Here is a 25,181-nt window from a genome sequence, read left to right on the forward strand (position 1 = left end):
TATCAATAAAAATGTTGTTAAGTCTGTATCATTGCTAGCTTTTTTCCTATTCCAGATTTTCTTAAAATCCTTTACTGTTTTTAGCTTTTCCAGCCAGGGTTGTGTCCTCGATGTATTCCGTTTTCCATGTCAGTTTTCTGCATTTCATAATTTCTACTTTAGAACAATTGCGGTCAATTTTTTCTTTCCCCTAGCTGGCATATGTTTCTTTTTATTTCTAATTGCTGTCTGAGCTCTGCCACCGAGCCAGCACAGGCTGCTGCTTTCTAAAACACAGACATTGATACCAAGGCTGGAACTTCACAGAGTTCTGCCAAGTCTGTTGACTCTAGATTCCTGCATACAGGGGTCCTCTCAGCTTCATCCCTTATTAATTACAATCAATCATTCTACCACAGGAGCGACCCAAACTTCCAGACTAGTTCATGACCTGAGTGTCTATGCGCTGTGCTGACAGGGAGGGAAGGCCAGCCCTGTCTTACAAACTGCAAGTTGACAAGGTGAGGCAAAACATTTGTTCTGGGTAAAAATTGCAGTCCTACATAGATGAGGGGTCTTTGCTTTAGGGACTCTCCTTTCCTCAGTGCTCTTTACCCAGGGGGTAAAGGATCAGACTGCCAGCAGAGCACCTGTGCTGGCAAGGCCATGCCAGACTCGCAGCACGTGGACTGGCTGCCCACATCCGTGCACGTCTAGAGGGGTCCAGCTCCCCCCTGCCTCATTCACTGGATGTGGGGAAACCACACTGCTTCATTGGGAGCAAAGCTGTGAGACGGGAGGGGAGAAGTGCCAGGGAGCAGACACAGGAGTTACTACTTGCATAGTGGTGCTGCTGTAGGTCCTGTAGCATGAACAAGTCTTAAAAGGGATTTCAAGTCAGGGAGGGAAATACATTACTCATATAACATGCACTGAGATGTTCGGATGAGTCAAAAATGCCTGCTGCTTTGGCCACCACAGTGATCTATCTGGCCTCATTGCTTCCTTCTGCTACTCCTGTCTACTTGCCTGTACGCACCTCTTACCACTAGCTGGAAGCTGCAAGAGCTCTGGGGCATGGCCAGTGCCAGCACTACAGGGCCTTGGTCTGGATTTAGCATTCTCGAGTGCTTATGGCAACTTGGAAACAATAACGATAAATACTAAAACCTTAAAAAAAAAAAAAAAAGAGAGAAAGAGCTGATGCCCATGATAGGTGTAATAAATGAAATGGAAAGCAAATCTACACACTCTTGAGAGAGAAGGTCATGGGGGTGATGAAGTTTAGGAACATTGCAGAATGAATTCCAGGATCATAATGAAGCATTCAAGCTGGGGATGCAGGATGAAGGAATTAGAAGCTGCAATGATGAAGACAAGAGCTTCCAGCTAATGTGGGAGTGCAAACGGAGACAGTGGTGGGATGCAAATAGAAGGTTGATGTGATTGCAGTGCTGAGCCAGCCAAGCCTTGTCTATACTAGCAGTACGCATCCTATTAGAAAGAGTTTTGCACCCACGCTCTAAGTAACAGGATGCTCAACACAAATTTGAATTTTGCATGAACAAAAGAGAGCTGCATTAAAAATGGGTTAGTCAGTCTTGGTTAGTGCTCTCTGAACACAACACGTGTCTTGTATATGCTAATCTTCAGCCTCCTTGGGCACTGTATTCCTCAAAATGTTAGCTCTTTACGTGGGATAGTCATTTATGCCCATGTACAACACAGTCATTCTTCACCGACTCCCCTGTGAGGTCTGTTATTCTACACAGATGGGCCTCCACCAAACACAGTGTCCTCCGCTTCCGCTGTGTGGACTGTGTGCAGCCATGCAGGATGCTTGGCTTGACCACTTACTGTGAAACAGTCACGCCACAGTCACCAGCTTGAGTTATTTACTGAGCTGAACTAGCTCTGCATTAACCAGCTGTTTTTCCTGAATGACACATTTTCCCTGTACAGACAAGGGTGGGGGGGGAAAACCTTTTGCAGCAGCATTTTCAGTAAGCTGGAGGCTGCAGAAATAAGGAAGGTAGAAACAATAAAGCCTAATATGAAGTACGTTGAGAAGAGCTTTGGAGCTGCGGTCAGCTTTGTCTGAGTCATGAGAAAAGAAAACCACGAGGCTTTGACCATATTAGACTGCCTTACACAGGTAAGTATAAAGATTCTTTAAATAGATCAAGATGATAATTATAATTTCAAAGAGTAGTAAATCACTACCCGCACCCTTTGGCTCCCTACATGAAGATCTTATCAAATTAAATTATGATTTCTTTCTGGAATAACAAGGCAGAACCTCAGCTGGTAAAAATCAGAATAGCTCTGTGGACTTAAAACATACAACAATGACTTACTCAAACACAGCTCAGTCCCATTTGCCTGCTCAGACGTCTTCTCAGGTGTACCCCCTCCACCCAGAGCCACACTCAAGCCTACATGTGCCACAGCTGGACACGTGGGCTAAAACAGCCTGCCGTTCAGAGACAGCTTTCTCTAGACCTGGGGAAACCAGCACTTCAGAAAAATAGGCTTCATATTTAAATGTTTATTGTAAGGACAATAAACACCATCAGTCTTTTGTTAGGAATGGTATTTCTCATCATAGTGGTTGGCCTTCAGTGCACCGACAAAGCCAAAGGCTTCAGAAGACTGAAGGGACAGTCGTGACCATGTTCTTCAGCTTCCCATAACCAAAGCCAGAGTATTTCACCCTGTAAATTTTGTATTCAGCCCTCTTTCCAGGCTTGAGATGGTGACCATGTGGTAGAGAAGTGTTCAAGTGGTTATGAACCTTCTCTTTTAAATGTGCATGTTTTATTTTTAGTCAGAATTTGTCACAAGTCAGTGCAAACCACCCATTTGTGTGTCTTGAAGCCTTACCTCTTATTTTTGGAGTCCTACATTCAAGATGTTTACGACTGGTGTTCCAGAGTGCATTCTGCTGTGTAAGTGGTTGTGAAATCTCTGTGCTCTTCAAGTCATGCACATTTTAAATGAGAATATGCAGCTATCATTTTGGTCAGCTGATGCTGAAGATTTAAACTTGTAAGCACTGGTGTGCTCTCCAACCTGATAAACACGACTGATAACTGCACCCCACCCAGAAACAGAAGCATCAGCAACAAGTGGCACTAATTTAGCAGTTTCACAGTGCAGCAAGGTACCTCTTGCCATTATTTTATTTTCTCCTGAAAACTGTTGTGCATGGTCCATTCCTCTCAGAGGTAATGTTGATAATAGCTTGAATGACTGATAGTTTTACTATTGTGACGATGTTAGGAATTAGTTTTTTCCTGCTTTAATTTACAGTCCAAAAAATAACAAACTCTTACAGCTTTACTGTTTAAACGAAATGACTTTCTGTGAGCTTCCATGGAGGAGATGTAGGACGCACTATTTGTAGCAGATCTGAGTTCTTTCCCCCTTTCCTGCCCCCACCCCAATGTCCCAAACAAGCTTTAAAGAAAGGATTCTCTACTCATATGAAGGCATTATGGCAACCTGAAAGCCAAGTTTAGTTGTCATTTTGCTGAGTCTGCAGCCTAGGATGAGGTGATCTAATAGCTCCTGCTGCCAGGACTGGGAGGTTGTGTCTTCCCCTTTCCCCTCCTGGCTGTGCATTCCCACTGCGCTGGCTGTGGGCTCCTTACGTTGCCCTTGGTGAGCTGACTCAACTCATTAACCCGTCAAAAAAACAAGTGGATCCTTTTCTGCAGTGAGCTGTTAGATTGACTCACCTGCTCTGATGAAATCACGGCTATTGTTATTAACAGACCATCTTCATCCGATAACAGGCAAATAGCTACCATCACAATGGCAAGCTCAGATATATAGATATGCAGCTACGGAGAGCTGATTCTCTGCTGCCACATATCCCTCTTATTCGCACCTCCACCAAGCGAGTGTAAAAAGCTGCTGCTTCAGAACAAGCTGTTGGTGGTAGATGTGCATTTGGCTCTGAAGAAAATTGCTCTAGAAGGGGCAGAGAAAAGGGCAGTTCCCCTTCCCCTTGGTGGTGGTAGCAGTTGTTTTTTTCCCCCTCTAAATTTTGATGAGACCAAAAAAAAAAAAAAAAGGCTGATGCAGTCTCCCTCTAATTCAGCATTTTGCTACCAAACTTTTGGTGTGCTGCACCTGGCAGAAACCATTCAGTCATGAGAAGGGTCACTGCGGACTGGTTCCTGCTGTAGCACCATTCTTGGAATTAGACAAGGGAGAGGGACTGGCCAATACCATAAAGAAGTTACAATCTGAGTCAGGCACACTCGGTACAGCACAGGCATAAAAGATATACTGCAAATGACCTCTAGATCAGTAGAGAAGGTGCCTCTTTTTTTTTTTTTTCTTTTTTCCTTCTTTTCTTTATCTGTGGCTGGATATGACTGAATGGTTTCCCAGAAGCACCTCTTAAACAGGGAACTGAACTTCAGTCATGATATCAGGACACACACCATTTTATAGGTTTAAGTCCACAGCAGTAGACTCATATCCTAAACTGCATTTTTTTTCCACAGATTTGCTCTCATTTTTATTTGTGACAGACAAACTTGCCATGGCTATATCTTTCATAAATCCTGGTGGAAATGAGCCTGTTTGGACTAGCGGGGAGAAGCCACAAGATATCTAGAGATCTTTTAATTTATCTGTTTCTTCTTCCTCCCTTTGTTGCTGGTGCTAATTTTATTTCTGCATGTCTACAAGGATCCCTGCACACCTGCCATTTGTGAAATTTTGCATTTTCATGTTAGCAGGCTGGACATCTGCCAAGTGGCTCTCACTTGCACAATGACAGCAGACAATGTGCTTTGAATTTTCCCTCTGCACAAAGGTCAGTGAACTTTTCCTACTCACTTGCCTGTTCCCCTGCTTTCCTGTAGCTCGCAGATAAGTCCTCAGCTGTTTTCTACTGTCAGTTCTGCTTATGTAAGAAACTTCTTTTGCATTTGATGCAAATTAAGGCTCCTGAACTCTGTCACATGAAAGCTGCCTCTAAAAATTAGAGAAATTGGCAATACTCTGCCCTCTTCCTCAGTGTTATTAAAGGCTTTATCATACACTCAGTTCATGCTTCCCCACTGAAATGCAAAGCTTTCAGCAGCAAGGAGTGGCTGGGTGTCAGGAGCTCTTTACTCAACGCATGTTTTAACCAGTAAATGTTACTGCCTGGATCATCTAGGGAATGCTAATGGTTTCAACTGATCTCTATAGGGTTTCATTTAAAAGCAACTAAGCCAATTGCTTTGAACAAGCATTTGAAATGAGATGTCTGCAGAGGACTTTCTTATATCAGCACAGAGGCAAAAGCGGGGCAATGGCCTTTCTGGTGCATCCAGAGACAGTGAGGTGATGGGCTGCAGCTGCAGGGAGGCATGGGGAGACTTCTTGGACGCATTGGGCAGGGATGGGCAGCATCAGAAGGAACAGCGTTGCCAAATACTTCTCACACCTGGTCTGGTGCAACCCAGGATCCTTGGCAGAGAGCTGCGGAAGCGGAGCAAGACTCCGAGGACAGCCCAAGCCCAGATGGCCACATCTTTGTCTCACCAGACATCCTTGTTGTCCCTATGACGTGACATTGATATAATTAAAGGCCTGCGACTTCCCACTCAGTGTAGAGGTTACCCCTCACCTCACTGCTGGACTACAGATGCTGGGGCACTGCTCCTGCAGTGCAAAATGTCCCAGCTGATCCTGCATTGCTGTTCAAGGCTGATTTCTCCTGACCACATGGTCCTGGCTGCTTGATCTTTTGCTTCTGCCATACTTGGTTGCTCTCCATAAGGGCTGAAGGCAAAACGGCCTTCCAAGGGCCTGCAGCATCAGGATCCCATTGGGGAGGAAGGATGAGAGGTGCTGCTGAATAGAAAAGGTGATGAACAGGTGCTTGTTGGGAAAAGGTCCAAATTTCCTGCACAGTCTACTGAAATTGAGAACTACTTTCAATTTAAAAAACAACCACCACCACCACCCAGGAACTTGTATCCCTGGTACAGGGGGACTGGCCTAGCAGCCTGACCAGGTGCTGACTTTGTGGCAGCACTGAGGATCGTCTCCCTGGTGCTTTTACGCTGCCAGCAGTCAGACGGGAACCAGCCACGTTCCTGTTGTTCCTGCAGCACACCCAGTGAGCGCAGCCATTGTAGTAAGCATGTACACTGAGACAGACATCTCTATTTTGTGGCACAGAAAACCACCTGGACAGCTTTTGCATGAACGGAGATTTCCATTTACTGTTTTTCGCTCAGCCTTATTAAGCACACAGACATAAACAAAATATGAACCTGCAGCAGAATGTAGGTAAAAAGTTCATTCAGACAGCTCAGCTGTGCTCATCAAACTTATTTTTCCATGTGCAAGTCCATCTTCCTCTGTTTCATTTGTTATAATAATGTTTGCCTTCCCACATACTTTTCCTACTTTTATCTCTGTTTACAATCTCTTTTCTCATGAACTGGCTTTCTTGCTTAAGAAAAATACCAAACAAAATACTGCTCTGGGCTCCTCTTTATTCCTTCCCATTTTGATTTCACAGTGGGCTCTCTCAGGATGTGTTCTGGAGGGTTAGATCTTTACGAAACATTGACAAATATCAGGTAAACTCAGTGCACCACACTCATCTTAAGGGTCCTGTGCTACGTTGCTAACACGTGCCTCTTGCATAGGCAATAGAATCTGAGGTTTTCACAGCACAGGTGTAATTGAAGCACCACAATATTAGCAAGAATTGTGTTAAAATTAAAATCTGTTGGAAGAAGGAGCAGGAAGGTTGTCAGGATATATGGGTGGAGTGTGTCTCTCTCTCTCTTTTTCCTTATTAAGTGACCTGATCTATGGGAGATATAATTTCATGGGTAGACTACAGCAGAAGATGGCACAGGCCATGGAAAACGCCTCCATCCTGTGGCTACAGCACCTTCTACCCCAGAAAAACTCCCCCCTTTGCCCACACCTCTCCTTGTATCCAGAGACTCCATTGATTTTGGAAGGGACATGGTTCTTCTCTGTTGTTTTGCTGGGAGGAAAACAACTTCTACTGTGGGAGGGTACAAAAAAATGCAGTCTGATGTCTGTGCCTCCCAGCTGCTGGCATGTATAGTAAATGCAGGTAGCACTGCCTCTACTCTGGGGAGCAGGCAAGGACAAAAGCAGAGGCAAGCAAGACTTGGTCTTGCAGACCAAAGCTTGGCCAGCTGCACAAGGCAGTGCAGAATATGGCACTGGTATAGTTACCACAGGTGCCATGATACTTTTGCCTCCTAGTAATTTTGGTGTCATTAGGTGCTACTTATAATGGGAAATTTTAATTTTACTGTGGTTCTGGTATGTTGTCCATAATTAGCGTGCAGTCCTTTAATGCTGATTACCTTAAGTATTAATTCCTTAAACATCAATTAAAAAAATCACGTGAAAATTTACCTCTTCCTCAAATGAATCATGAGTTAACATGGGGGTACTTACAATGTACTACTTAGACTTGCTTAATTAGTTAATCTCTGTAAAGGGGTTTCAAATGTGTGAAGAGCTATCAAACTGCTAAGTTCATTATCTTCAATTAATTTTGTGCAACTACATCTTCACTACCAAGAGGGTCTTTAGAGTGCTGAGGAAAGGAAAAGGAGACATTGCTTCTAATTTTAAAAGTAACTAATCAAAAAAAAAAAAGAATTAATTGAAAGATGATTTGACATGGTGGGAATAAGGGTGAACATACAATTTCTTCTGTTTCAGACAGACCTGAATATGAAAGATTCATGATTCATATCCCTCCTCTGCCTTTGCTGCTCTCTGGTTTCTTTGCTTCCATCTTCCCCTGGTCTTAATCCTCTCTCTCTCACTGAACATTAATCCTCTCTCTTCCAAATTTGATATTACCTTAGCAAAAAAAAAAAAAAAAAAAAAAAAAAAAGGTTAAAAAAGAGCAAATCACAACAAAACACTCTTCAGACTGTGGAGTCACTGAGGTTACACTCTTGCACCAGCCCAAAAAGAAGGTAGCTTGTTCCAAAAGAAGCCTCATGGACTTCACTTCAAAAGGAGATACTAAAGGCCCAGAGCAGATCTCCTGCAAGAGAACAGGGCCAAGTCCAGCCCAGGAAGTCATATGGGATCTCTCAATTTCCTGAACCACCCTGGCAGCCAATGGAGATAAGCTTTTAATATGTTTTTCAAAGTTTTCTATTCTATTTAGAGTTCATATGCCTTGTTAATTATTCTCATTTTACTTCACCCATTAATAATCTGCTTTTGGTGGAGTTCTCCCTAAAATTTGACAATGAGTTCTTTCTGCTAATGCTCTGTCTAGCTGGCAGCTTTATTTAGGCCAGCTAGATTGAATTGGACTTTACCAAGAACCTATTTCCTGGATTATTTTTCTCCCACTGGGACTAACAAAAGATAAGAACATTTTTCTTGCTGTGTCTGATTTGTTTTTTAGAGTTTTTCACTTGCCTTTTCTTTCTTTCCCAAGAATGATAAATCATTACTTCCTTGCTGACTGCCAAGGTCCTACATGTTGTGAAAAATTCAGGCAGCTTGTTTAATATCAACTTGCCTGAGCAGTGGTTATGCAGCAGTGTTTCCTTCACAGGGTTTGGATCATTTTTAATGTGCATTTGCAGTATATTTGTATCACATCTGGGCATTCACTCAGCGATGATTTGAAAACCTATTCATTTACCTTATTTCATCCAAAAGAAACTGGAACAGAGAACAGATTATTTGATGGCCATAACTTTATTCTCTGCATACTGTAAAGTAACAGCTTAATCTGTTGGATGAGGCATTCCACTAGGAAGTCAGAGTTGTGTACACAGTGATCCTGAACACCCCACGTTCTCAGGGAAAGAACTTCTGCCACCAAACCAGAAAAACCTCTTTTCTCCAACCCCTTCCCAATTCAGTTTTGCAAAAGGAACCATCGAGGTATATATTTTGTTATCCAGTCCGGTGGATATTAATATAGCTGAAGGGCCTGGCCTGCTCTAACCAGGATGTCTAACAGAAGTAGGTACCTCAGAGAGCAGCTTGAAAATGGGACAAGTTGTTGTTATGGGGTGCAGAAAGAAGAGCAGGACTATCAGAAGAAGCAAAGAAAGTAGCTTCTCACCCTCCCATACCTTCACCACTGGTTTGTTCATACAAAAGCTCACTGGATCCTTTCCCTTCATCTGGTACATCCATACAGTCCATACCCACAGAAAGTACTAGAGCAGTAAGCCAGAAACTATTTAGAAAAGTCAAGGTTGCCTTGCACCTCAACCTAAGGCTCCCTCACTTTCCTTCCCTACCTGAAGGATTAATGGGATTACCAATGATCATTTAATTCACCAGGGTGTTCCTCCTGCCACTGAAAGAAAGGTGAAATGGAGCCTGAAGAAACTATGAGCGCTACCAGATCCAAAAGGGAGGGGTAGGGCTACCTGAGTACTGAAGCCTGACTTGTCTGAGGTGCATTTCCACAGAACAAAGTAGGGAAAAAATACCTATCCTCTTCCAAGTGTTCTCTTTCATACCAACATTTCAAAAAATCAATTGCCAATAAATTAAGACAAAACCAAAACCACCGTATGTCCTGGGGGCAAGGGAAGATGCACTCCCTCTCCGTCCCTGTCATGTCAGAAGAGCAGCTCCAATATGGCCCTCTGGGGCATACTGTGCCCTCATAGGGGCACCGGTGTGACGTAGTTGGCAGGGAAGAGACCCAGTTCCCCACGCAGACGTCCTTTCCACCATGATGGGTTGGAGCTGTCCAGGACCTCTAAGATGTCTCCACTGCGGAAGCCCAGCTCGTCATGCTCCACAGCATCAAAGTCGTACAAGGCACGGACCCATAGCGTTCGCTGGAAAGGAGATAGAGACAGGCAGGGAATAATGAGCCAGAACTCTTAAAGATCATCCTCCTGTCACCGCTCTTATGCCCCAGCACAGATGTTCACTAAGAGAGGACAAGCAATGCTGAAATTGAGACCATCTTGCAATTAAACCAGGAAGTGGCCAAGATGCCAGGAAGGAGGGACCAATTTACTGGGACACCCAAGGGATGGTGCTTGGGTTCTCAGCAGCCTCAATATATTCATGGGTATTTGCACCATAAGTTGAAAAGTCAGACTGAGAGCAGGTCCTTAGGAAATAGTGTTCACATGGCTCTCTGTCCTCCGCTCTGTAAGAGCAGTCATGGTAGCCATGTTTGAAGCCAGTTATGGGAGCACAGAGAAGGCTCCAGCCTAAGTCCTGCTGGGCTGTACACTATAAGTGAATGGCTCTAGGGAGGTGAGCTGGTGCTGGTACAGATACAGAAATGTGTCCTTGGCCAGCAGAGACTATGAAGGATACATCAGGAGAGCCAGCACACAAGTGAGTCTAGTGAACATTGTAAAAATGATACTTGATCTTTCAGGCACTTCTGGGGCATAGGGGAGGGTCTTAAACCTTCTTTGGACTCTCCCCAAGGTCAGTCCCCTGAGATCAAAAGGATTTAGGAACTGTTTGGGTATATCAGGTTTTTTGGGTTTGCACTTTAATGAGCACTATCGTCAGATTTTTTTCTTATGAGAACTTCATCGTAAGGGACTTTGCAGTCAATCTCCCATTTTGACCAGAAATCAGATTTTAAAGGACATAGCATGGGCTTCTTTTCTGGGAAATTGTTGGCACTCACACCACAGGGCATGGAAAATTTGGGAGGTATATTTTGCAGGCAGAGATAGAAAGACCTGTTTGAAGACAGACTAACTTTTGCTAAATCTTCCATTCCCTACTTAGACATGGCTCCTAGTTATTTGGCTAGACATATAGACCTTCCTATAACTGGATTTGTGGCTTCTAGATCACTGATGGGCTGTGGCAGGCAAGGGCCTGTTGTTATTCATCGCCACAGCCTCTGAGCGGTAAAAGCCATTGTATTTTGAGCTGGATTATAATAAAGATTTGGGTCTTTTGCCAAAAGAAGACATGACCCTGTTTCCCAGTTTGTTCCAAATTTCCTAATCCAATTTGTCCTTTTTCTCTCACATTTGAGAAAGGTCTGCTGTCCTTCCCTTCTCTCCTTGTTCTCTGGTTGTTCTGGGCTAAGCTGTACATTTCCTTAAGGAAGAGGAGCATGCCTTAGGTCACACTCCTAGGAGCTGATGGAGAAATACTTTGGAGTTGGCAGTGGAATCATGGTCTGAGGCAGAGAAAGACACCATGCTCCATGCAGGCATTCACATAGGGGGAATTTGCAGAGCAGGTTGTTACTTAAGGTCTACTGCCAGGTATGGATCCAGGTAGGGGAGCAGTCTGAGATATCTGCAGAGACATATCTGGATCATGCCCACATCCACTGTGCTAAGAGGCTCTGACAGATAAGGGTGACACATAGGGGAGTCCCACTTTGATGGCATAGTAGGTCCGAGAGGATATGCCAGGTGCAGACAAGTAGAACTGAGTGATGACAGGTCTTCTCAGGACTGAAGCAAAAAGTAGTGGAAGAGATAGTGTGACTACAAGTGCATTCCCAGGCTGAAGGAGCACTGTAGCATGGCACAGTATCATGAGGCAACTCTCCATAGGACTTAAAAAGAGTACTGTACATCTAGCTACTGTGCTTAGGAAGGCCTGGCTGTGGTGGCAAAGATACTTGATAGTCCCTTCTATCAGTGGACATGAAGCCCTTCTAGGAAAGATCATTAGGTTTTCAGAAATGTCTTCTGCTGGACTGGACCCATGCTTGATCCAAACCCAAGGGTGAGCTTGGGCTCATTCACAGTGTCCCAGATCCCTATTTTGTTGAGCTCATGCTAAGTTCCCTCTTCTACTGTCTGCATGTTAACTAAGACCGGCCTTGAGAGCAGTCCTAGAACTATGCTCATATAACACTGTAGTCCTACCCTCAGAGTGCCCCAGAAGCAGATTCAAGTGGCTGGGATAGAGACTTGAGACTCAGAAACATCTTCTAAGATATGTCCTGACAGGCTTAATACACTATTCCTCGTGCAACTTCTGTGCAGGTGACATTGCCCAGACTGCTTGGCCATTGCTAAGGGACCCACTGAGTCGGGCAGGTGGGGCCTTCCAGGTACATCACCTACCGGTGTCTGCTGGTGCAGTGGGTCTGTGTGTCTCCGTTGCATAGCTGCTGCACTTGCTTGGCTGTAATCCCTGAATCCATGCAGCCCATCTTTCCTGTCCAGACTCCCACCATATCTATCCTAGAAAGAAAACAGCAAGAGAAAAGTCATGTATATGCTGAGATGTATAAATGAGGGGCTTTAAGAGCCATTGGTGTCCAGGGAGTCAGGGTCCAACCCTCAAGTAAATCATCTTAGAGGTCTGTTTCCAATACAGTCCCTGTGCTCCGGTCCTGCAAGCAATGCCCCTCATGGAAGAGGTCACCTTAGACTGTTCTATTTTGGATTTTTCTTCTCAGAAGTTGAAAGTTGACTGTCCTCAACTGTGTTCCACAGCTGCTGGGAAAAGTGGTCAGAGAGGGGCTTTTTTTGGCCTCTGGGACTTTTGGAGAAAACCTCAGGCTGTTCTAACTCACAGGTGAAAAGCCATGTTTGCCAAGGGGACTTTTGCCAATCTGGAGTTATTATGCCCCAGTCCTGCCCGCTCCTGGCTCTTCCTCTGTCCCATATGCTGGTGGAATGGCAACGATGCTGATGCAGCTGACTTTATATCTGAGAACTCACTACTTCACTTTTTCTTGGGCTGCTCTATGCTGTAAAGGGCAGGGAACAAGCCTGAGAATCCAGTAGCCCAATTAACCAAAGAAGAAAGAGACGTAATCAGGTTCAAAGAAAAGAAGCTATATGACCACACATTTGAAGTCATATCAACAAAAATCAGCCCAGACAGATGGAGAGAGGAACTAGGCAACACCTACGGAGCGAGTTCTCTTTTGTCTGCATAGCTGAGAGGTGCTGAGTGTCTTCATCCCTCCAGGCCCCTAGTGCATGCACTAAGCTTCTTTTATGATAACGGTGTGACAGAATCTGCTATCATGTTAGCTCAAGTTGCAGCAGTACTTCAGTGACACAGGGTCTGATCCACTGTGTCAACAGAGGGGAAGAAGAACAACAGCTTGTGCTTGCTGTTGCTTGTAAACAGCTTTCGTCCTCTCCCTCTTGCTGCTTCCCTTCTTGCACCTACTCTTCCAAGAGCTCCCTTGGTCTCATGTGCACCTTTGCCAGCCTAAAAGGTTGCTGAGGCTGCCTGAGACTGGAGCACAATTTACACCTCACCTGTCCCTGCCAGAAAGTGAGTGAACTCAATCTGGCTTTGCAGCTGCAAGACTTATTACATGGATGCTTCACTCCTATGAGTGTTTCTGCTCTGTATTGAATGTGACTCATGCATAGACTGTGCTCCAAAGAGTGCAGGCCCTCAGCTTTGTCAGAAGCTGTGTTATTGCATCAGCAGTCCCCTGACAGGCAATACTGCTTGTCTGATGAGAGAATAGCCATTTCATGATTGTCCCTGGCCTTGCTATATGGGAGCTCTCGTGCCTTAAGGCACGTCATTGGATTTCTTCCCTTCATCAGGACAAGTCCTCTCCTTGGATAGTGCTACACTGTCTCTAGCTAGAGACACGAGCCAACCCCAGGAAAGCTATTTCCCCCCAAATTAATCAGGAAGAAGTCTGAAGATAGCACTAGGCACTGCTGTTGTCCTCTCCATTCCTATGCAAGCAAAGGAGTAAAGAAACCTCACACATGAGGGATGCAACATGATGAAAGAGTGCAGAGAAGGCACAGATTAGGGAGGAGGAGGAGGAGGAAGGTTCTGAAGGAAACCAAACTCTCCTAGGGTTACCATTGCCATTTCTCATCCCTGTGTTGTGTTTTGCAGTGCTGAATGTCAGTAGCATATCTCAGAAAAAAGAAACAGGCAGCAAGGTTTCATTTGTCCTACAGACTAGAGAGGACTTCCTGAAACCATGTATGTATGTGTGTGTGCAAGATTTGGGAGTGTTTTTCTGCACTCTCACTGGATGACACTATGTCCTTTCCTAAGCAAAGCAAGAACATTACACCATTCCTTATTTTCCAGTTTTTGGGGTGGAGCCCCAAAAACTCCCTAGGAGTACTTCCAGGTTCCCAGTGAGAGGGCCACTGTACACTGACTTCTATTTTTTGCTGGCTTGTCAATCAGTCACAGGTCACGGAACGAAATAAAAACCCACATATTTATTACACATCAAAAGAGCTCCCTAGGCCAACACCATCATCGCTGCTACTCCCATACGAAGATCCAACTGACTCTACCTCCTAAAGCAGATTCAGGGTGGCAGATTTTCAACAAAGTGACTGTTCACTCACTACCAAGCAATTAAGGCCAATGTTTCACGTGCCTGGACACCCCAGCCCCTCATTCCTGGAAGTACCTGCTGCTGCTGCAGTATGGGCATAGGATGCTCTACATATCTCTTGGCTATAGAAGAATGGTCTTCTCCAGCTGCTCCACTGAGGTGGAATCCTTCCCGGCCCATCCGTTCCAGGCTTCCGCCACGCCTCTCCTGATGGAAGAAAAATCACAAAAGTGAGGTCAGGTTTTGCTTCCCACCACTTCCTTGACCGAAGCTTAGAAATTGTTGCACACTGATTGCTACCACTAGCCTGTACCTTGAAGGCTCTTCTGAAGGAGTGCTCCTGCCCCTCTGAACAGAAGGACAAATCAGGAATCCCGTGTTTTAGATCTTTGTCATAGCCATTGCCCATCTGAAGAGTGGGTAGTAACGGGAGGTGCTGGGCTGAAAATGTGGCCACTGATGCGAGGACTGGCACAGGAGCCAAGCTCCTTTTGGAAATACTGCCCTTAGACTTCATTTGTCTCCGTGCTGAAATCTGTATATTACTATCATTTTATCATATGGCTGTAGCATCTAGAAATTTGAATTGTGAACAGAAACCCACTGTGATGAGTGCTAAACATACCCTGCTGAGCCCATCACCATAACAAATGTACAGAGTGTTTGCCAAAGCAAACTTGACTCCTGCTCTTTCATTTGCCTGTCTGCATCTTGGAGCAAATGCTGTTCTCTTTCCCTTCCTGCTCACAGTCAGCCCAAACAGGTTGTTTTACTGATATACATGCATACAGTCTTCCTTTCTCCTTCCCCAGACAATTCTTCACTGTGATCTCTCTCTCATAGGTCCCATAGCCTCTATTTTATACCTTACTAATGTATTTTTAAAGCTCTGCATAAGTGGTCTAGAAGGAGACTACAACACAAGCCTCTTCTTGAGACTGAAAAATATATGATGTCTCTTCTGGAGCCAGCAAGAATGACCCACGTGCAGCCTATAAAACTACTGCTGCAGTGAGCAAGTCATGTTCTCCCTTGCCTCTACCTGCACATCCTGGTAATTAAACACCAGAATCCGCTTCCCAGTAAAGCAGGACTTTGGTTACTGCAGTGACCAGGCATGTTCACTCCCAGTACTGTGTGTGCAATGCATAGCAGTCTCTACTATATCATTTGCTCGTTCCCCTAGCACAAAAACAGGCATTCGTTGGACTGGGATTTCCCTGCCTTCTCAAACATCTACTACATCTTCCCTGAATGCACAGCTTGTTCCCATATCTGCTATGTTCTTCTCAGCAGTACTTTTCAGTTCCTACCAGCCACTGCTCCAGGTTCTGCCCTCAGTTCCTCCACACTCCTTACTGTGTTCACTCGGTAACAGAAGATGGACGATTCTTCTGAGCAGACAAACTTTCAATTGTAATAACAGCTGCACTCCAGGTGCATTCAAGGACACTAGGAAACCAGACTCAAATTCTTCTCAGACACAACCTACCAGTCAGCTGTGTACCGGCCCTTACAAAATCCAGGCGTTTCAATAAGGTAAGTCCTGCTTCTCTTGGATGTGTAAGGCATCTTAGAATTTCAGCTTTAGCAAAGCACCTCTATGCAGATTTGCAGCACTGCCTATTGCTATCCAAAACAGAATCAGAAAATTCTGCTCAATTATATAACTGTACATACCACTGAATCCACTAAAATCTATATTGCAGGGCCCACCAGTGTAGCGATGTGACTGGGTTTCCAAGGACAGACTCTCTCTGTCCCCCAGCCCCAAGACATTTTCATGGGCTGAATTCCTCCCACAGAAAGGTTTCTTACTGAGAAACTCCTAAGGATAGTTTGTGTTTACCTTCTCTTCTCGGCTGTTGTCCCTCAGGAAGATCTGCTTCTGCCTGGAGATGGAAGTTGTCCTGTAGTAGTCCACCAGCTTGTTTAGCGAGTGGAATTTCTCCGTCCACAAGTAATAGTTACCCTTTGAATCCCTCATCACTTTGAAGTGTTGCACATCATCTTCATGCCTTGATCCAATTGGAAAAGTAAGAGATCATCAACCAGATTGCACTTGTATCTTTTTTGAAAAAGTCTTTTCCAGAAGGGTACCAAAGCTTCTTGCTTGGCCAAATCTAGACTTCTGGAAGTAAAGCAATGGCAGTCCTTGTGTGTACTGGACCTAGATGTGGCTCTGTATTTCAAAAGACTGATCAACTTACAAACATGGAGCGCTGCAGGGCTGTCCAGTCACAAAGCACTATCAGAACAAAGCATAGCGTTTTAAAGCCTCTCCTTTGAAATAAAGGCCAGAGGAGCTTTCAGGGCTGCAAATAGCTAATAGCTTTGTTCCATACTTTGTACAGGAGACAGAGGTGCAGTTGTAGTCTACCCACTATCCTCTGCAGGTTCCTGTTAACATCCACTCTGCATTGACTATAAGAGATGTATTATACCTTTTCACACCACGGGCATCACCACTACATGCAGACATAGTCACATGAAGCCATACACTGAGTTTTGTGATTGTATAATATCTAGTGTAATATCATAGAATCATAGAATCGTTAAGGTTGGAAAAGACCCTTAAGATCATCGAGTCCAACCGTTAACCTATCACATATCGTTATCTATATCTATATCTATATCTATCTCTCGATATATATCGTTACTATTGGTCATTCTCCCTACCCAAAAGATAAAAAAGAAGGAATTATTAGTTGCTGTTACAAGCCGAATTAACAGTCTCAACCTTCTGCCCCCACTTCCCCCTTGCAACTCCTCTCTGCTTACCTCTTGTCTGATTTGTACAATTCCTCTTTGCACCAAAAGTGATCTGGTTTTGGTACCTACATCCTTGATCTGTGCAACTCCAGGAACTCAAAACACTCATCTCAGAGGCCACATCTGCACAAATAAACTAAACGGGGACCAAGCAGGGACTGAGTGCTATCCTGGAGTGCTACAGTCACACAAGGTGTTAAAGTGCTAGCATGGTTTTGGTCTAAACCAAAAAGCCCTCCTTTAGATAGTGCTGGGCCATGGTAGGGGGACAGAGCAGACCAGGAACTGTTCACAGTGAGCTGCTTGAATACAGCTGTTCTGTTCTGTGGGCTGAAGAGGGTTTAGCCATATGGATCTGAGCTCTGCCACATTGCTTGACCTCAGGACCGGAGAAAGAGCCTGACAGTACTTAGTGTATTGGTGTTTATTGGTATAGATGTAACCAGTAGGTTTTCCTGCATTCCTCCCAGACACTTTTTGAGGCCCCTGAATCAGAAAGTGCATGCTGCTTGGAAAAGACATTGCTAACCACTACTCTAATTTAAAACTGGTTATCAATCATTTGACTGAAAATTGGGAAACCAACCATCATTTAAAAGCCCCGCTTTGAAGCAAACACTCTGACAAAGGCTGGGCTACAAAAAGTTGCTGAAATGCAGCTGGGCTGCAAGCAACTAAAAGCCATTCTTGTCCAATGGCTGTTTAGTGACCTGTGGGAAATAAGTTAACAATGTAATAGTCGTCTTTTAATGGGTAGTAGTGGAATTCTTGGATTCAGTAACCAGAGCTGTCAGGGAATTAAAACAAATGGAAGGCACATGTTTTCCACTGTGGGAGACGTCCCATGTACCACTCTGCTTTGCTGCAGCTCTTTCAGAGAAGCAGGTCACCAGGGGATGCAGCTTTAGAATGGGGCATTCACTGTGTCACTTGAAAGGAGGCAGAAACATTTGGGAATCGGATGCCTAATTTGTTCTCATTCACAGCACAGCAGCACTGCCAGTGACTGGCAGCATGCAAACTTCCCAAGAGGCTACTTCACATTAGGAGTCCTGTCAAGAGAAGGCTAGGGACACCCTTAAACAGGAAAAGAAGCAGGAAAATGCTGTGAGAAGCAGATACCTGACAGAGATGGAGAAGTCACCGTGAGAGTTTTGACTGGCTCGGACGATGAAGGAGCCAACTCCTTTGCTCATGAGGATGTTCTCTGCTTCATGGCGGGATATCCTCTCATCAAACCAGCTGTCAAGTGGGAAAAATCATGGAGACATGAATAAGGAAGGTGAATTAAGGTAAGGAACAAAAAAGTTGAGGGCAGGGAGAACGCGAATAAGCAGGGTGGAGGAAAGACAAAACAAAAGGATCAGAGGAGCCCACATGACTACTCCCAGTGGCCATGTACATGCTAAGGCACAGGGTTCTGATGGGTGCAGACCATTTCCTTTGAGCAGTAAAAGCACGTAGATGCAAAAAGAACAGTGTAAGCTTTGGCATGCTAAGAAGCAACACTCAGCTGAAACTGTAATTACAGGCACAGTACAGTAAGGTGTTAGTCAAAGAAATTTTAGATTACAAATGTGTATGTATATATACACGCACACAGAATTCTCAGGCATATACATCAAATTGCTTTTGGTAAACTGATTGAAAATTACTGGACTGTCATGGATGTATTGCAAGGGACACACATAAATTTTTAGCAGAAGCAAGCCGTGAAAGTTTTAGTACTAATAAGCGGGTTCCTGCAAGAGTTATAATATCACAAAATAGCAGAAACACAGAATACATAAGCATACTTATGTAAATTTAGCCAGGCATAACAAATGATAGTATAAGGCACTGGACTAATAATGAGAAAGTCACAATAAATAGTAAAATAATACCATGTCAATAGGAATTTTTCAATAGAGAAAAAAATAATCATGTACACTCATATACGTCCAGTCCACAGCTAATAAGAGATACAATCTGCAGTCTTGTGCTTTTACGTAATGCCTAATTGCCTGTATTGCATTAAAATTAAGGACCGATAGTTTCATAAGCTCTGTCACTTCCACTTTTGAGTTTTGTTGTATTTCTCCCTACTATCATCACAGTTTACCTGTGTATCATTAGCAAAGGGAAATCAGACTTTAATCAGCATTGATAACCAGTCTCAATGATTACTTGACAAGAAAAATATGGGAAAAAACAGCCCATCAAAAATAGGAGACAGCTTTCTTCCTTACATCCGGTTCTAGCATCTGGCCTGAACAGCTTCAAAGCGCAGACCTGCTACTCTTAGAAAAGCATCAGTGTGGAAATATTTCTTCACAGCTCTTGCACAGAGAAAGCATCATGAGAAAAATGTGTATGAAAAAAGAAGCTGCTAGTGTCCTTGCGTGACGCCACAGCCCTGTGAAAGAGCGAACAAGAGCAACTAACTGAGAGATCTCATCCCCCTGAGGCCCAAAAGTACAAGCCCATATTTGCACAGCAAACTAATAATGTCCTTCATCTCAGCCAAGCAGGCTGGCTTATGTCCAAAAAGGTCAGTAAGTGCCATCTGCAAAGGGGACAGCGGCACTTATTTGTACGCACAAAAGCCATGTACACTCCCAGTTTGCCTGCCAGTGTGTTGCAGCTAGCAGTACTGGGCTTGGTGCATGCTCTGCCTGTTCTCTCCTGAAATGCTGCAGCACTTTTTCAAAAGAGGAGAATTAGAGGGGCTTCACGGAGCATTTCTGCCAACTGAAAGGAAAAGGTTGTAAAAATGCCATACCTCGTCATATTTATGGCACAGGGCCAGACAGCACATTTAACATGCATTTAAACACCTATCAGTCCTTTCTGAAAGTGCAGTGCCATCTATGCAGTGGGAAGAGAGAAACGAAGGTATGCCTGCCTTCTGACAGATCTATGTTTGGGTGTGCAGTCACGAAGCGTGGAGAAGGGGGTGTGTGTGTGTGTGTGTGTGTCTGCATATGTGTGGGAGCAGGGTGGCATGTCTGGTCTATCATCTCTGTCAATCCATGAGTAACACCAGCTGTCACTTTTCACGTAGCATTGCACTGACCTCTAGTGTATCGAGAGAAACTCACACACACTTTGCGGGGGGGAGGGAATGCGGATGGCAGGGTGGGGAAAAGGGAGTTAATGTACTTAAGAGTCGGGGGAGAGGGGGGCATTACATTTTTATAATTCATTTTCAGAGAGATCTCTTGCTCTTCCTTTTGTGCTCAGCGTCTGTGTCTGTTGCAAAGACTTCGCATCGTGACTATTCTCCTTCTGTCCGAGGAGATCTAAATGCAGTTTCTGCCACATCCCAGTGACATCCCTCTGAGCAACAGTAACAAAGGAGTCACTTGGGAGTGATAGAGAGCATTGGGAACCATTCAGCTCTGGAAGAGCAGAGGATGTTTCAGGGTAGAAATAAGGTGTGCTGGCAGAACTGCATATAGCATCATGGCAATCCTTGCCAGCCTTGAACTGTAGTATGTTCTAACCAGTGCTTCCTCTGTCGTGTCTTCATATGTGCACGCACACACACACGGTCTTGACAGCACTCTGTGGAAACGTGCAATGGTGGTGTGCACAGTTTCTGTGATACTTACGGGGGAACATGAAAATCAATGAAGTTCTTAGGAACGTAGCCCTCTTGACTTCTGAGCTCAGCCTTGTACCACTCTTCCTGGGAGCTCAAAACCTGCAATGGAGAGACGGATGGAATAAACGTGTCTCCTGAGAAAGGCAAAAGTAACCGAGATTCTGGCAGAAACCTAGAATTTCTTGTAAGAATAGAAGTCCACATATGCTCTACTTCCCACCCACCATGCAGCAAGGTTAGTGGCTGATGACCACTTCAAAACAAACAAAGCAATAAAGAAGGCCGAGTAGAATTAGAGGGATTGCTTGTTAACTTTATCCTTTCATCTGAATGCCTGTCCAGGCGGCTGGGGATGCCGTCTGCATGTCTCTGATGTTTGTGACATGGAGAAATTCAGCTCTGAAGGACTTAATAGGTATTTAAGGAGTTCTCTGTGCTGCTTTTAACAGTTGGTACTGGAGCATCTCAGTTTCACAAGGGAGGAGAAAAAAAAAAAAAAATCTGTGAAAACTCCTCTGACACGTACGGGTATGGAGGGATGGATATACAGCTATATCTCTGTGTGTGTGTGCGCGTTATGACTGCACAGATGTTACCATGTGCTCTCACATGTCATTTCGCAAGAGATTATTTAGTGGGTTAAGTCTTCAGCTGCCCTGAGCTTTGCCAAGGTAGATAAAGGGAGGAGGCAAAAAGTATTTTAAAGCCACTATTATACTTAAGAGATTGTAGGATAGCAGGAAGCCAGTCCACAGCACACACTGGAGCAGCTTCAAGTGTGCTCACATTAGTGTTGACTGTAATGGTCCTTAGGGATTGCCCTGCTGACCAGGGACTGCCCAAAAATTCACTGCTCCCTGGCTGATGGCCCCTGATATAGCCCTAAGCTAGGGGAGAGAGGACAGGGATACAACCACATGGTGATTTTACTGCAAACGTTGTGGTCTGTGGTGTTTTGTTTGACATTCCAACTCCAGGAACAGAATTCCGCTTTATGAAATAGAACGTGTTTCCGTCCTCTCTGGTTTTGGAGAGGAGCCCGAAAGCATGAGCCATGACAGTTTTAAAAGGAAAAAGCATGTGGAAAAAACTTAATTTAAAATCTATTGTTAACAATAATAATACTTGTTTTATAAACCAATCTCATGTTTTTGGGAGCCTAACACACATTCTAACTTCTTGGTGTTGGCAACAGGATGTTACTGTCTCTGGGGCCCATTGTCCATTGCCTTGCCTGCCACGTAGGCCTTTTTTATGCATTTGGATACAGAAAGGTTGTGGAATAGAAAGCTGTGGGGTTCCCTGCTTGTATAGTCACTGCTTCCCCCATCCCTGGGTGCCAGATTAAGGCTCTTTTTTGCTGCTGTGGCCAACCAAAGGGGATGACAGCTACTCCCTGCTCGTGCTCAGGCCCTGCTCTGTTGGCAGCAAGGTTTCCAGAAAGACCCACCTGCTGGTTCTTGGTGCAGGGCTCGCAGGTTTCTCTCAGTGTGTCATCCTCTCAGAGAAGGATGTGGGGGGGGATGTGAGAGGGTGGATTTCCTCCTGTCACTGCTGGTTGAGGGCCTCATGTTTCCTGTTTTCTAATCTGTACATCAATACTGTTCATCTTATCTCCTTTATAAATCAGAAAAGACAGCCAGCAGGTTGTGCAGGCAGCAGGAGGGGGCTCATGACGGGGTATGAATGTATGTGTGCATATGGCAGAAGAGAGATGTTACTCAGGCTAATTTACTGTTAATATGGCTTGGGCAGCTAAGGTGTTATTTTGTTTACCTCAAGGATGTTAAAGCAAGAGGCAGTCATACTTTTCTGGTCGTGAAGTCTCTGTGACAACTAATAATAATACCGATGTGTAGTGTTATTTGACACTTTTCATCAGTAGCTTCCAACATACTTTTAAAGGAAGGTCTAGCTTGTAATGATTTTACAGGAAGGGAAACTGAGGAACAGAAGAAAAAGTGATCTGGCCAACACCATCACCCCAGCCAGGGACTTGATGAAACCACAGTCTCCTGAGGAAGAAGATATCAGGTAAAGATCACAGGACAGTGGGGACAGGGGGACTGCTCTTGACCTAAGGAAGAATTAGGAATGAGAGTGTCCATCTACACTGAAGAGAGGCAGTGATTTCTCCAGAATCTTCTCATAGCTCTCTGGAAAAAAATGGTATTTGATCTTAATGAGTTCTGGATGCCATCAGCTTTGTCTGAACAAAGGGTTTAGGTCCTATTGTTGTACATCATCACTTTGGACTGCAGAGGAGTTAAAGCCTTAGAGAGGAGTTATACTCAGGCATTTTCAACTGAAACAGAACAGCTGCACTAGGGGCTGAGAAGTGGATAAATAATTAGGGTGGAGCAGCGTGTGACTTCATCTGTGGGACTTTGGTAGGGTTAACAAGAACTGTTCTACCGTAACATGCAAATCAACTTTAAAGAGACTCTTACATGCTCTGTATTGTATATGATCAACTCTACTTCTGCCATTCCCCCACTGCTAAATTCCTGCAAGGGTGTATATCGTATTATTAGCCCACGACTTCTTAAACTCTTCCATTATGTAACAGACTGTCTCTTGGACTTTTCCTCTTCTGTTTGCAATTGCCTAAAACCCCTGCAGCAACTAACAGTAATTGCTTACAGTGAAAAGTTAGATATAAAGTTCTATAATGCATGATAACTGTCTTTTAAACAGCTTAAGAGCTGGAAATAAGGAAGACAGCAATCTCTCTGGACCACACTCATCCTGCCTGCCTTTAGACACAGTCATCCTAAACACAGTCACCCTAGACTACCTGTATAGTCAATTAAAACAGACAGGACCCTCAAAATCTGTCTACCAAAGAACTGGATCTCTGCCCCAGCAAAGGTACTTGTCCTTCCCTGCTGACTACTGGAGGACTGTAGGGCAACTAAATCCATAATTTATAAACGTAAAATCAAGTGAAGTGGACACAGACTCAAGCAACCTGGGAATTGTTGGTTGACCTATAGCAAGCCCTATGGGAGACGAGTATCCTGCATTTGTATCCCAGTTTATAGACATCTGTCTTTATCTGTTTTGTCAAGGCAAATGGGAGCATAGAAACATCGGCCAGCACTCTCAGAAATGCTGTCTAGTCAACCCTGGGGCTGCACTTACCTTCAGCATATCCCCTGCCTGGAAGCTCAACTCATCCTCTGCAGAAGCACTGAAATCAAACTTGGCAATGGCTTCCATACTGCGTCTTGGTGGCAGAGCAAAGCTGGAAGAAGAATATGCTTGTCAACATCTATGAGCTGCTGGGACTGCTGAGTCTAGCCTCTAGAAAGCTTATAGGCAATGCTGTGATTTGTACATGGATGAGCATGCACCAACCATTGGTAGACATTAGTTACTAGACATGGAAAGACATTAGCAGGTAGAAGAGATGGCATGGCCAAGAGGCTATAATTAGCTCAAGTCAGTAGTTCAAACAATCCATTGTGTATGCTTTTTCCAGCAGATCTCTTTCTCTGCAGCAATCTCATGGAGAAGTTTGCACACATCACCCAGATAAGCTGGTAGCAGGGAAAAACCTTCTGTATAGACCAACCACTACTCTGTCACAGTTCCAAATAAAGCAAGTGACTCTGTCATGCAATAGAAGAACGCATTTGCCCTCTGCAGCAACTTACTCTTTATCTCAAGAGTGAGACAAATTACAGACAAAATAAACAGCCTGCATTAAATACAATTTTTTCTTGGACAGGGGCCACAATACTGAAGGTTGAAAGAGTCTTTTCTCTGTGATGGCCTAGCATGGGTGACCACAACTTTCAACTAGGAAAAACTGTTTGTAGAAAGGGTGTATTCCCTGTTTTGGAGTAGGCAGAGAGTGAAACTGTAGCACTAACAAATTTAAGGCATGCACGTACCCTACCTCAGTGTTGGTAACCCAGGAGCCTAAAATGTACCAGACAGCCTGCAAGCCTGCTTTTCATCAGCAGAGCAGATGTGGCAAGGGAAGTAGCAACATGAGCTTTGCTTCTTCACCACTTCCTGCTCACGTAACTCAGATGTACCCCAGCAGGACCACTTCTATAATCAAGAGAGTTACTCATTTCCCATGGCTGGCTCATGGACCCTGCAGCCGAGCCATGAGGCTGCCAGTGGCAAGACAAGAAATAGCTAGGTAGTGTCACATTAAGCAAGTCCACTGCTGGTAGATGCTCTTGCAGCCCAGCTTGTGAAGACCATCAGACAGCTCCAATATAGAGCAATTTTTATGGTTACTGAGCTAGGTTCATCTGGGAACAATGATCCCGAAGCCACAGGTTCCATTACCCAGCTTCATCTCTCACAAACACACCCAGACTTTATGGCTTGAGAAGAAGTGCCAACTTGCCTGATCCAAAACATTCTTAACCAGAAAGTCCTAGAAAGAAACCGTATGAACAACCCTAGTTAGGGGGCTACCTCGTCTCCTGTTAGAACTAAGACAAGATCCCCAAAATATAAGGTGCTGATACTGAGCAAGCTCCAAAATTATGCCACTTCAAAATCAACAGGCTACTGTAACCCTCCTTC

General features: G+C 44.4%; 1 protein-coding gene and 1 long non-coding RNA gene across 6 annotated transcripts in view; one reads left to right on the forward strand and one right to left on the reverse strand.

The window, feature by feature from the left end:
• Positions 1 to 5,914: 5,914 nt before the first annotated feature.
• Positions 5,915 to 25,181, reverse strand: part of GRAP2 (GRB2 related adaptor protein 2) — a 106,670-nt gene continuing 87,403 nt past the window's right edge. For all 5 annotated transcript variants that reach the window (XM_087767335.1, XM_087767337.1, XM_009475297.2 and 2 more), the window contains 7 exons: positions 23,775 to 23,877; positions 20,638 to 20,729; positions 18,167 to 18,286; positions 16,122 to 16,290; positions 14,348 to 14,479; positions 12,051 to 12,170; positions 5,915 to 9,821 (listed from right to left, as the gene is read on the reverse strand). In XM_087767335.1, the coding sequence (XP_087623461.1) occupies positions 9,642 to 9,821; positions 12,051 to 12,170; positions 14,348 to 14,479; positions 16,122 to 16,290; positions 18,167 to 18,286; positions 20,638 to 20,729; positions 23,775 to 23,877 (916 nt within the window). In that variant the 3' untranslated portion in view covers positions 5,915 to 9,641. The remainder of the gene's footprint in view (positions 9,822 to 12,050; positions 12,171 to 14,347; positions 14,480 to 16,121; positions 16,291 to 18,166; positions 18,287 to 20,637; positions 20,730 to 23,774; positions 23,878 to 25,181) is intronic.
• On the forward strand, positions 18,207 to 23,806 carry LOC148054647 (uncharacterized). The gene is made up of 3 exons (XR_015706816.1): positions 18,207 to 18,336; positions 22,564 to 22,664; positions 23,702 to 23,806. It is a non-coding gene; the product is annotated as an uncharacterized LOC148054647 (long non-coding RNA).

This window comes from Nipponia nippon, unplaced genomic scaffold (assembly GCF_047370975.1).
Source record: "Nipponia nippon isolate SJK-2023a ecotype South Korea unplaced genomic scaffold, ASM4737097v1 scaffold_3, whole genome shotgun sequence".
Lineage (NCBI taxonomy): Eukaryota > Metazoa > Chordata > Aves > Pelecaniformes > Threskiornithidae > Nipponia > Nipponia nippon.